Source organism: Solanum stenotomum, chromosome 3 (assembly GCF_019186545.1).
Source record: "Solanum stenotomum isolate F172 chromosome 3, ASM1918654v1, whole genome shotgun sequence".
NCBI classification, from domain to species: domain Eukaryota; kingdom Viridiplantae; phylum Streptophyta; class Magnoliopsida; order Solanales; family Solanaceae; genus Solanum; species Solanum stenotomum.
The window spans coordinates 62,022,971-62,036,702 of record NC_064284.1 but is presented as its reverse complement, the minus strand read 5'-3'; the positions used below and the strand labels follow the sequence as shown (position 1 = coordinate 62,036,702).

At 34.0% G+C, this 13,732-nt stretch overlaps 1 protein-coding gene across 2 annotated transcripts; it reads right to left on the bottom strand.

Moving 5' to 3' along the window:
* Positions 1-2,763: 2,763 nt before the first annotated feature.
* On the bottom strand, positions 2,764-8,040 carry LOC125860804 (uncharacterized). 2 transcript variants are annotated; one of them, XM_049540827.1, is made up of 6 exons: positions 7,807-8,014; positions 7,617-7,688; positions 6,098-6,176; positions 5,279-6,004; positions 3,999-4,250; positions 2,764-3,278 (listed from the first exon to the last, which is right to left on the bottom strand). In XM_049540827.1, exons 1-6 carry the CDS (start codon positions 7,958-7,960, stop codon positions 3,119-3,121), a joined length of 1,443 nt encoding a protein of 480 aa, XP_049396784.1. In that variant the 5' UTR covers positions 7,961-8,014; the 3' UTR covers positions 2,764-3,118. The 2 variants fall into 2 exon arrangements, with proteins under 2 accessions (XP_049396784.1, XP_049396783.1); XM_049540826.1 differs by having other exon boundaries at positions 7,617-8,040.
* Between the last annotated feature and the right edge of the window lie 5,692 nt (positions 8,041-13,732).

Here is a 13,732-nt window from a genome sequence, read left to right as displayed (position 1 = left end):
AAAAAAAAAAAATATTTTTTCACACTTATCTTATTATTGGACAAAATTTAATCAATAGCTAGAAAAGAGGTTGCGAAAAAAGACAAGGCTTGCTCAAGTGGTTCAACATCTCTATCATCTACGGGTAGATTTAAGGGTTCGAATCATACTGGAAGGTAAGTGGAAATACTATTGATCCTCCGAGAATTTGGAAAGAGCGGAAAAAAAAGACACTAATAGGCTTCTTGCAGAAAACAGATAAGGATTCTTGATGAGGTTTTTACATGAGGATATAGTGTATTATATGTTGGCATTGATCCTCGAACTATTATCAGTCTTAAAAACACCCCTTAACTTGACTAACTAAACTTAAATACACCCTCAATTTTGCAGCATGAATAAAATACACCCCTAAATTAAATTCTTCTACAATTGCTGATTTTTGGAAAATTTTGTATGAGAAGTTTCAAATTGTGAAACAGGGTCAAATAAGGGTTGGATTGTTACATCCACTTGTTATGACAAATGAGTAACTTTGTAGTGGTATTATACACCTTGCCAGTTTAAAATTTTAGATCCACCTCCATACAAAAAATAAAATAAAGAGCACAAATTTTAGCATAATACATTAAAAATGTAACAAATACAACAATAAACATAAAAAAAAGTTGAACCAATGAAATTTTAATTCTGAATCCGCCTCGACTAAAGTAGAAGCTAAATAAGAAGAGAAGAGTCTAGCATGAATGAGAGGAACCTATTAGAGTAGCCAAGGAGACTGCCTGGCCATCAAAGAAGAATGCTTGTATACATGGCATATACATGATATATCACAAACCTCAAGAACTAATGATGCAGGCAAGTCATCCTTGGCTATCAAATAGGCACTTACCCTTCATGTAAGACACTCTTTTCTTTTATCATTTCTTCATATGCTTCTATATAATCTTATTTTTATTTTGAGCTATATAGACAATGTAAGAACACTACTATTTATATATACACATTTGACAATGTGAGAATACAAATCTAATTCTTTGATTCTACTACTTCCCTCTCACATTTTTTCCTCATGCGATTTATGCTTCTTTTTTTTCTTCATATAAAAAGTAGTTTAATTATTTGACTATATATGTCATGTATGCATGTATTTTGCCACTATGTCATTTAGGGGAATATGTTCATAGGATCTTTAAGACATTGGCATTAATTATGTGTGCTTTATGACATTTTGAAGGAGACAGATTTTCAACGACAACAAAGATTGCCAATCAATTTGTACTATATTTTTCATGGGGTCCAAGGGTCGACATTAAATTTTACCAGATTTAAAATAAGACTATGAGACGAGTTTGATCCCTATTCTCAAATTCTAAGGTCCGCTCGAGTTTTATGAAAGCTGCTCATACCTATAAAAAAGGAATACACATTTCATTGAGGAGACTTCTTGAATATCTCATAAACTCATGATATACTCATAAAAAGTTCAAAGCATCAAATATTGTCTTTCAAAAAACTATTGTCAGACGTTCCTAGCGATCAAATACATTACAAAGAGGTCTTAATCATCCAACATTTGAGAAATATGTTATTAATGATCCTTGAACCATGGAAGGAGCCTAAATCATTCTACGTTCGAGAAATAAGCTATTAATGATTCTTAAATCTCAAGAAAACTCTAGAGAGAAGAATTAAGGAGATACACAAAATTGTAGTCACAATCTTGATAAATAAAATCACGTTCTTCTTTATAGACAGAAGAAAAGCATAATACCTTGGGACGTTCTCAACTTGACATTATTTATTTAGTTTATATCTGAATTATTTTTCAACATAACCTAATAGGGATGTGTATCGATCGGTTCGGTTTTGAAGAACTGTTATCGAACCATTAAGATATTGGCTTATCGGTTATTGGTTTATCGGTTTTTGATCGTTATCGGTTCAATTATCGGTTTAACCGTTAAGATTTGACACAAAAAAAAAAAACATTGAAAATCACTTAGAAACAAGGTGACAAACTAAATAAACCATGCACATGAGTTCACAAGTAATATCTTGTTTAAAAGCAAACATTTTTACATTGTAGAATAATGAAGTGTTTGAGACAACCAGAAATATAATTAAGAAACCAAACTCTAAGTCAAGGACTTTATATACAAAATGATTTAAATATAATTATTTAATTTACTATCGGGTTATCTAACCCGTTAAGAAAAAATCTCAAACCGTTAAGAACCAATAACCCGATAAGAAAAAAAATCAAAACCGCTAAACCAATAACCCAATACTAATAAATCAATAACTTTTTTTGATATGAGTTATCGATTTCGATTCAGTTTTAAACAGCCCTATAACCTAAGCATAATTTAAGTATGAAACTAATTTAGAGTTTAGGGGGGTTATGATCCATTATCTCTGCCCCTCTGCATTGGATTGCCTCCTACTTTCATCCTTTTTAATAGTATTATTTATAAGCATGATATAGGGTTCCTTAATTCACTTAAATTGTTTTCTTTTGGTGCTAATTAGACTAAAGGTTTCACTACAAATAAAACAATCCTTTCCAAATTGTGAGACTGAAAGAACTACACAGTTTTGTTTGGAATTAGATGGAGGATTTGTGACAAGATGGATTACTCATTTTGTGGCACTGCCTTTGAAGTGCAATGATAACAAATGCTAGTAATATTCCCCATTCCATAATCCAATACTTTTCAGCTTTGACCTCTCATAAAAAGATAGAATAAAATCTATGGCAGATATATTTGACTTGTAAAAGGGCTTTACTGTTATTTCTGGAACAACAAACTTTGCTAAAAGAATCCAATAATAGCAACTTGTCGCCATTGCTACAATGAAAAAAGAAAAACTCACATGGTGTGTACACCACTTTAGTGTATGTATCATACGTTTATGCATACACTGCGCTAACTTAAAAAGTTAAAACCATGGTTAGTTAATATACATTCACATCTCAATTTGTCACGCTAGGACATTAACATGTTCAACTAGTGATATCAACATGCTTGTAAACATGTTAGAACATGTGTACTGTACATATGATGAATGTGATCCTCGATAATTTTGAATGAGTGAACACAAGGATCTTTCGAGTGAGATTGAAACGACTAACCCTTTATCTCTTGAAGGATGACATAGAGAAACCCTGTAACAGCATATGTGAAGGTGGCAACATAGTATTTGCCATCTCCAAATTTGTAATTAGTTCCTTCACTTGAGATGGCAACATGAAAACTTCATCAGCTTGGTTTTTGGTCACCCATTCTTCTACGTTCCTGCATAAAGTTTGAAATGGATTGTAATGGGACACATTGGTATGAAATGCACAATTGAAATAAGAGAAGAAAGTGGCCAGGAACATGCAGCAAATGAGAATGTTGAAACAGATAAAGTAATAACAAATCATTGTCTTACTTTCAAGTTTCAACAAGTCCTACAAGATTTATCTAGATAACCTTCGGTTGGATTTCTAATGAAAATTACATCTTGGAGTGTTCAAAAACGATTTCTTTTCAAATTGGTAGCAACTATCTGATGCTATTTAAAATGCATGACAACAGTATACCTTTTTCAAAATCATCTCAGGAAGACAATAATTTAGTATTTCGTGCCAACTTATTGTTCTCTTCTTTAGATTCTTCGCTAATGTATTTGCTTTACATACTTGATTATTTTGACATGTTTTACTTGAACCGAGGGTCTATAGGGAACAGTCTCTCTATCTTCACAAGACTAGATACGTTGTTGTTGTTCATGCCAACTTACTTCAATATGGCAACTACTTATAGACTTATAGTACAGTTCTTGAAACTTAGTTGGCGCACATAAAAGTACGTATCTTTGAACACCAACCTCTCCCCCCCCTCCCCCCACAGCTTCCTCTTATGTTCCCCTGCCCAGCATTAAGGCAGAGATAGAGGAAGATAACCTATACATACATGTAGATGGCATCAAATGACAGAAGAAAAGGGCAGCTAGAATAGAGAGGCAATCACCTGGGTTCAAGTTCCGTGTCATTGATGTTTGCAGAGAACAATAGCTTGACAACGGGGTACATATTAATCTTGGTTACTGGTTCCATGTTATGCATGCAATACCCACTGTAGCACCATGCATTTGGGTTAAGGAGAACAATTTGTGAAAGTGCACGTTTGGTGTGTATATCTCTGACAACGGTCCGAAATGTTAGTTCGTCTTGTGCAGCTTCAAGCAATTGACGTGAAAACATCCTTTCCAAAGTATACTCCCTGGAATCACACAGTGAGTTTATTAATACATCACGAAATCAAAATCAATCAATCAATTGTCCTCAAGTTCAAACTAGTTGGAGTTGAATGTATGGAATTTTTCGATATCCATTCCACTCTATTTGGGCATATTTCATTCCAATACACTGACTTATAGTCTTTTAACTAGGAAAACTCGTGATAAACACCAGATGTAATATGAAACAACTAAACGTGATCCAAACTAATTGCATCACTGATATGGATCATTTGCATTCTGAACTTGGTTAAGTTTGTATTGCTTCTCAGAAATTGTATCCCTCATGTAATGTCAAATCTGATAAGTCTCCTTTAACACCTGAATAATCAAGTGCACACACCCAGATAGGCACATTTGAATATCTACGTGTGATGTGGCTATAATATCCTTTATGTGCACTACTTGCACTAACATTGGATGTGATCATTTTAAATCTTGTAAACTTTTAACCTACATGCATTCATCTTAACATCAAAACTACTACAACACTCGTCTTAGAATATTTTGGGCCTTAAAGGCCCAACATTCAATCTTACATGACATTGTTGGTCCCAAAAATGCTCTATAGAGATTATCTTTTACTTTGTCAGATATCTTCCTTATGCATAGCACATCAGTAGTGGAAATACACGAAAGACAAGAGGAAATAAGCTCTATCCTGAGAATGTCTCTCTATCAGCGAATAACTTGTTCGACTCTCAGATAGGCCAACATCTAACTTATGGCACTAGAAAACTATTTAGCAATTACTGCGCCATTGACAAAGTTACCATTCTCATCTAGTTTTCAGCTTTCTAAAGAGAGATAGAAAGACATCAACTCCATGAAATGTTATTGGGCAAGAAACATATAACAAAAGGACACATCTATTTAACAAAAAATCCTATTTACAGGCTCCATATGGTTTCAAGAACCACAAGTTGGGAAAGAAGTTTGAGTTTAGAAGAAAAATATAAGAGAATACACTACAAGATAAACTAAATCTAAGGGGGGAATGATAGATGGTTACCTAAATAGATCATTCAATCCACGAACAGGCAAACAAGTAGTTATGTTAAATTTGTATAGTCGAACTCCATCATCTAATGGTGCTTTATCACTGGAGCAAGGATATGCTCCAATAAGAGATGAACATTTTGGACAGAGAAATTCAATCCACTTGACGTCTTTGGAAAGATTGGAATGTCTCAACATAAAAGCATCCCCAAGGCAGCCTTTAAGAAATATTTTCTGCTTATCTAAGAGTTCAGTATTCATTTCATATTCGTTCTCCTTTGGAAAGCTCTCACTAAGATTATTAGTACAACAGCCAGTATTATGGTTTTTAGTGTCACAGTTTGCCTCGGAAGAAATTCCAGCCAATGACTTCATTTTGTCTTCAGGTATGCATGTTGAACTATCACCAACAATCATCATTTCAACAACTTCATTGTTTGGTTTCACCCCATTATTTTCTTCCTCAGGACAAGGTCTTAAAGAAGTCACCTTGGCTGAATTCACCTGAGAATCACAAGTTTGGTCCCCTTTCAACTCAGGAAATTCACAGCCGACGAGGTCCTCTTTGCATATGATAACAGATGCGCCAGTTATAAGGCAAACACCAGTTGTACAAGAATATGACTTTGCAAATTGCATGACTAGCTGTTCACTTATACCACCAAACGAGCAACAACATGTCCCAAACCAATTGTCTGCAACATCTTGCCAGTTGACTGATGGCATCTCATTAAATAATCTGTTAAAAATAAATATTTAGAGACATGCAATGGCAGTCACGTAAAATAAATAACGGCATTTCCTGCCCGACTGAGAGAAAGAAAAGCCCTACCTGATATCCTTGGTTAACTTAGTTGAGCAACTTCTGCAGTAAAAATGAACTTCCTCCATAGCAGATAATTTCTTTATTTCTAATCCAACAAAGCAGAATTAATAAGAGTGAAATAAAATAAATGAACAATAAGTTCTATAAGTGTCAGAATGCAAATAAGGGTAGACTCATAGAGTACGTTAAGCAGTGATCATAACTGTTTGCCAAAAACATAAAATCAAAGCAAGATGACATGGCAGTTTCTGCATTACAAATCACCAGTCCCTCAATGATGGAATACATAAACACATCAAAGGAGATGACAGTTTCTGCATTACTGTCTATTCCTTTTTCTTTAGACTTGGTATCACAAGAGAATCAAGTCTTTCACATTCTTTTGACAAGTAGTTAACACGTGTTTTAGAACTTTAAAGTTGTATTTTTTACTCCCTAAAGTGATTCAACAGACATAACATGTTATGTTGATCAAATCCTGCAGTTTGAGTCTTGCTACTTGTTGGAATACCTCACAAACATACAAAAGTGAATTCTTGACAAACTTTATACATAAATATTATGAACTGTTTAATCCCATGGAAAATTTTCAAATTTGTCTTCTCCACCCATCCACCACACAAAAAGGGAAAAGTCCTGCTCTATCTTCTGCATATTGACAACCGTAGGTGGACTTTCATGAAGATCAAGAAAAAAATTAATAATTAGTTATTGCACTCTAGTACTTTGGGAACAGAGGAGTATGTAGCAATATAGTTATAGGTTCAATTCAACACATAGCTTTTACATGGAACATAAACTTATGTGCAAAAATTTACTAAAATTGCAATACATGGTAGATATGAACCCATAACTTTAAAAACATAATGAGTGCAATGCTAATAATCTTAAAATTGAGCCCATAGAATTCAAATTCTAGATTTGCCTCTGGTTAGGGATACATTAAAATAGTATCTAAGAGATGCAGAAGAGAAGAAATCACCAAACTATCACACCCTTTGGTGCAACAAAAAAAAATACTTGAGTACTAATCTATGGACTATGAAAAGTATACAATATCATAATCATAAGTTGTAAAATGGTAAGATTCCTTTAGATGTATCCCAATGTATCAGCCAAGCACCACTAACATCATCAACTACAACATACCAGTGTAATACCACAATTGGGGTCTCGTGATGATAGAGTGTACTCAAACCTTACTCCTAACTCAGGCAGATAGGTTGTTTCCAAAAGTCCTTACCCAATGTAACCACAATTGGGGTCTCGTGATGATAGAGTGCACCCAAACCTTACTCCTAACTCATGGAGGCAAATAGGTTGTTTCCAAAAGACCTTACCCAGTGTAATACCACAAGTGAGGTATGGGGAGCGTAGAACTGGCTCAAGTGCAGCAAATGAAACTAGTTATGAAAAAGGAAATACAGGAGTGAAGAGTAACAATAGCTAAATAATGAGCTAACATCCAAATTAGCAAATATAAAACCGAAACTAATCAATTTTGAAAAAAACATTTCTGACTAACCATAATTCACCGAGAACGGAAAGAAAGTATCTGAGTCCGGTTTTTCCTCCTCCGGTTCCGATAAATCCAATCCTGAAATGAGCGGATGATCAACAGGAAGAAGAAGAGAAAGCTTAACTTCAACATGATCATCAAATGCTCTGCAATGAACCGGAGCTTCCGGGTCAATTAAAATCCGAGGAACTGGTACCCGAATTGAATCCCCTTCGACGAAACAGACAGTGAGCAGAGATTTCTCCACAGATAAATTGACAGTGATTTCTGTACAAGGTTTGATATTTGGATTGAAAAGGACTAATCGGAGAGTTGAAGTGTGAGATTGAGCTTCCCATGTGAATCGCCATTTGCTGCTGTTAGGGTTTTCAGTAGAGGCGGGAAACATAATTTCAGATGAAGAAGACATAATTTTGATTGTTGATTCCATTGGGTGGAAAATTGAAATTTTTGTTAAGATTTTTTTGGGCCCATCTTACATGGATTTTCATTTTTAGCCCAATGGATAAATAAGAAAATTTGACATGATTTAGAAGGGGAAACTTTCGCAAATAACCACTAAAATAATTTTTAATTATGCTTCATAGCTATAGTTTGCAAATTACGATACATAGCTACATGTTAAAGGAATGAGAGTGGTGAGCGAGTTGTATATGTATATTTGTTGAATTGTATATGTGTATACCTATCAGATAATTGTATATATGTAACGGATATACATATGTATTTGTAAATCTAGCGAGCAAGATTGGGAGAGGGAGGAGAGAGACGAGCAAGAGAGGACAAGAGTGGAGAGAGGCGATTGCATTTGTATATTTGTCATATAATTATATATGTATATGTATAATTCTATTTGTATAATTTGTATTTGCATATGTATAAGCTAGGAGAGACGCGAGAGAGGAGAGAGGCGCACGTAATTATAGCTAAAATTAAGCTGAAAGCGATAATTAATTCAAACTATACCTATGTAAGTTAATTAATTTTCTCATTTAGATATATCTGCACTTTAATGAACTATGGGCTTTCCCATTCATTTGGAAATTTGACAAATGTTGAGATTCCTCAACTTGAGCAACAATTTCAGTGACCTAACTAAGCTTCCTGACACCATTGGTGACTTTTCTAGAGGCCCGATCTCTACTAACAGGAGAGCCTCCATCTCAAAATACTGTCGGTGCTAAGTAAACTCCCAATGAAAATAAGATAAAAATCTAAAGGAACAAACAAATTCAGGAACTACCTAATAAAATTAGCCTGCTTGACAACTAACTATGCTTAAGTTGGACAAAAACCCTCTTGTCATTGACACCTCCACATGAAGTTGTAGTATTTTTTTTTCATTGAAAACCGATACAACCTCCACCTATTGGGATATCATTAAAGCTCTATATATAAAACTGTGTTTTTTCCTTGAGCAGAAAATAACATCAAAAATCTACTTATAAGATTACGCTAAATAACAACAAAGAGTAACTACTGACATGTACACTTATAATGAATACAATATGGCTAGAGTACTTGGATGATGAAAAGAAATTTTATATCTCAAAGTTGTTGAGGGTCATCTTCCTCACATCTTCATCATTAGTAAATACGAAAATTGATTTGATGATATCAAAAATAGCAGCATCAATTTTGACCAGAAGTATCATATCGTCAAGAGTAAAGACTATACGGTGGTTGAAATCATGAAAAGTGACAATTTCAAGTCATGTAGTTTCTCTTTCACATCATCATAATTGATTTTCAACGTCATGGCGATCTCGTACCTGCTATAGTAGAATTTAGGATTTTTAGGTTTAAAATATGATAAATAGTTTTATAAAATATATTGTAATAATATATTTGAACCATCTTTCGCTATTAGAATATTATTTTGCCGACTTATTTATATTTTTTGATTTATACAATTGTTGGTTCTACTATAAACATTTTTATGATTGAGCAAAATATTGCATATTTTGATTTTAAGTTTTCAGTGCACACATTTATCAAAAAATATTTTATTTCTTTAGAGTTTAAATTTTATTAACGAAATTTCTAATTACACCATATCCAAAAGAATAGTAGACCTCACAAAATAAAAATTTGGATAAAGTCTGAGGTAGCTTTTATATTTTGCCCCTTTATATATTGTTGTTGGATAGTATGTTTAGATAGTCTTAAAACTATGATTTATAACATTTATGTTTAATCTATGACATTAAAATAATTTCTATAAAACTATATATGCAAATATATTTTGGTTTAAGATATTCCCATAATCAAAAACATATTTAGGATCCTTTCGAGTTTTGACCGAAATATCTTGACCAAAACCTAATAAAATTTCTCATAGTAATGTTAAATATACAAATTAAACTATCATAAACTATGATAGCCTATTTTTTTCTCTCAGAATAATTAGGACTTAGGAGTGTGATGGAATGGATGTTTCATCTTCCATTTATAAGATCATAAGGTTTTCGTATAAGGTAGGTGATATTTTCATAAAGCTAGGCATGAAAAATCCATATTCCTTGAACATGGTTATATTTTTAGATAATGCATATAATTTTTCTTTGGGAAACTACATATATAACATGATTTTATATATATCTTCTTTTCTCAAAGGCAGAACGCATAAGCGGCCCCTTGAACTTGTAAGGATTTTTCGTATAGACACCTTAACAAGGACTCCTTCCTATTGAACACTTAAACCACTCAAAAAGTGTACCTATCAAACACACCTGGCTGACTTGGCACTTATCGTGCGAGGCATGTGTTTTAAGGTGGAGCGCGTGACATTACACATCTCCTATGTGGAAAATCTAATCCTACGTGGTAATACACATCACAAGACACCCAACCCCTCAGTCATTTCTCTAAATCCCCAAACGTGTTCCAAAAAACCCTAGATATTCTTTCAAGATTCCCGCTCAATATGTGGTCGATTCAAGAAAGTTGATCAATAATCTTCATGTTTTCATCCTACGGCGTGGTCGATTCAATAAAATAATTCTTGTTGTTGTGTTTTAGGGCAGATTCGAGAAAGCAAGGAGATTTTGTGTTAAATCTTGTGAAGTAAGTTCATTTTCGAATCTTTATGACTATTGCTATCAATTTCCCCTTTAAATATAGTGTCTCTTTTGTATATTACTACAGTGATGATGTTTTGTACATATGTGAATAAAGTTAGAATTTTTTAGGGTTTCCTTGTCAGTAATTTGTCGGGTTTATTTGACTTTTTTTCTAGGGAATCTTATGGATATTATTATAGTAACTCGCTTTCACCATGGTGGTAAATTTGTGGAAGACACATCTGGTGGAGGTCTCACTTACATAGGGGAAAGTGAAGTGGAATATGTAGGTATCGATAAAGACCACTTTTCTTTAATGAAATTGCTTTTTTATACTAGAGATTTGGGGTATGTTACTGTGGGTGGGTTTTATTTTAAAGACCCTACAACCAATAACTTTGTCTTAGTGGATAACGATTTCAGCTTACTAAACCTTATAAAAGACCTAGGTGATGGTGACTTTTTGGACTTGTATGTTCAACATGTTATAGATGAGGTAGAAATTATTAAAGATGGGGTCCCTACAGGTTATCTTTGTGGTCCAACAGTTGGTGAAATTATTAATGAGAATGGGGTAGAAAACTCACATAATATTAATGTGGATGAAGGGTTACAACAAGGAGCTACCCAATCTGAGAATATTAGTGTTGAAGTTGGTGTGGATGAAGGGTTACAACAAGGAGCTACCCAATCTGAGAATATTAATGTTGAAGTTGGTGTAGATGATGCATCAGATCTTGAAGGTGTTGAAACAGATTGGGATATTAGTGATGATTCACAAGAGTTTGTTATTCCAGATGATGATGACTCAGAGATTGATGAAGAGTTGAGAACTCTTAGAAATGAAAGAAGAACCAAATTACAGAGGAAAAAACCTGATTCTACAGAGGAAATAATTCTTGGAGTAGCTGGTGTTGATAGAGGATTTGAAGACATTGGAAGGAACAAGGCTGCTAGGTATGTAGGAAGATTGGGGGGAGATAAGCAATATATTGATAGTTTAGAACTGGATAGTGATGACAGTAGGGATGAATTAGATCCTGAAGCTGTGGAAAGTGTTGATTTACCAGCTAGAAGAAAAAGTAAAAAGGTTAGATTTGATCTTGATTGTGTAGTTGCTATATTTGAGCTTGTTATGGTATTTGAAAATGCCATAGAATTTAGAAAGGCTGTGGCAGAGTATGCTGTGGAATATAAAGTCAGATTAAAATTGAGGCCTAATGAAAAACATAGAGTCAGAGTTAAATGTCAGCATAAGAAATGCAAATGATTGTTGTATGCTAGTCTAGACAAAGACTCTGGTGACTTTATTGTTAAGAATTACTATCCTGTTCATCAGTGCCCTACCACAACCAAAAACAAGTTGTGTACATCTAACTTTATTGCATATAAGTTTAGGGACAGAATAGTTTCTCAACCTTATATAAAGTTGTGGGAAATTCAAGAGTTTGTGAGGAAGACGACATGATTGTATGTTGGAAGAATTTTTTGTTATCGGGCAAAATTGATGATTCTCAAGGAGTTTATGGGTGATTGGAATATGGAGTTTGCAAGGTTGTGTAATTATGCAGACATGATAAAACAGACTAATCCTGGTAGTTCATGTTGGGTGAGGACAGACATGGAATCTACTCCAGGAAAGAATATGTTTGTTTACTTTTATGTTTGTTTTGATGCATTAAAGAGAGGTTGGTTGGAAGGATGTAGAAAAATCATTGATTTTGATGGATGCTTTCTGAAGGGTGCTTGCAAGGGTGAATTATTAGTTGCAATTGGTAGGAATGGAAATCAACAAATGTTTCCAATTGCTTGGGCAGTTGTTGATCAAGAAACAAAGCACAGTTGGAGGTTCTTCATCAACTTCTTGATACAAGATCTAAACTTAGGCACTGGACATGGATTGACTGTGATGTCTGATATGCAAAAGGTTAGTTTAATGTTCATTTTATTTAATTTTGATCTCATTGCCTATTTATTTAATTATTATTAGTCATAAATTTCAATTATTATGATATGTAGGGTCTTGTAGCAGCCATAATGGAGTTGCTGCCAGATTGTGAGTAGAGGATATGTGCTAGACACATCTGGTCCAATTGGCAGAAGAATTTGAGAGGAGAAGAAAGAAGAAAACAATTCTGGAGATGTGCAAAATCAAGTTTTGAGGTAAAATTTCAAGATGAAATGGATAAACTTGGTAATAAGATCTGTGGAGACTTGTTACATTATGAAAAAAGACATGGTGTAAAGCATATTTTAAGGAGCATGCTAAGTGTGATGTTGTTGAGAATAATATGTGTGAGACATTTAATTCTTGGATATTAGCTGCTAGACATAAATCAATTATCACCATGTTAGAAGAAATTAGACATAAGATAATGGATAGAAATGTTGAGATGAGAAAATTTGTTGACACTTGGATATCAGACATTTCTCCTATGGTAAGTTTAGTACTAGAAGAAAACAAAGATTATGCTAGAGATTGTCAAGTTAGGTTCAATGGCCAATTTGGATATGAAATTTTAGATGGTCATTATAGGCATATTATTGATATAAGAAAGAAGACATGTACTTGTAGAACCTGGCAGTTGAGAGGCATACCATGTCAACATGCTATTTTGGCTTACTAGCATGCAGGCCAAGACCCTGAAGATCATGTTGTACATTGGTATAGAAAAGATACTTTCATGAAGGCTTATAATTACTTTATCCAGCCAATACCTAACATGAAAATGTGGCCTCACACTAGTGATATAGTGATTGAGCCTCCTGAACCAAAGCAAATGCCTGGCAAACCACCAAAATGCAGAAGAAAGTCAAAGGATGAGCCAAGAAAGAAGTATGGAAAGTTGTCCAGGAGAGGTGTAAAAATGACTTGCTCCAGTGTCATCAATAAGGCCACAATAATAAAGCCTGCAAATATGTGGTAATACTCAAGCAAACCTTTAATTACTTCAATTAAATAGATAAAATGCAATACAATTTTTCTTCTTATTATTTACACTATTAAATCTTCTGAAATGGGTCAGCCTGGAAGCTCAAGCCAACCTGCTAGCTCAAGGC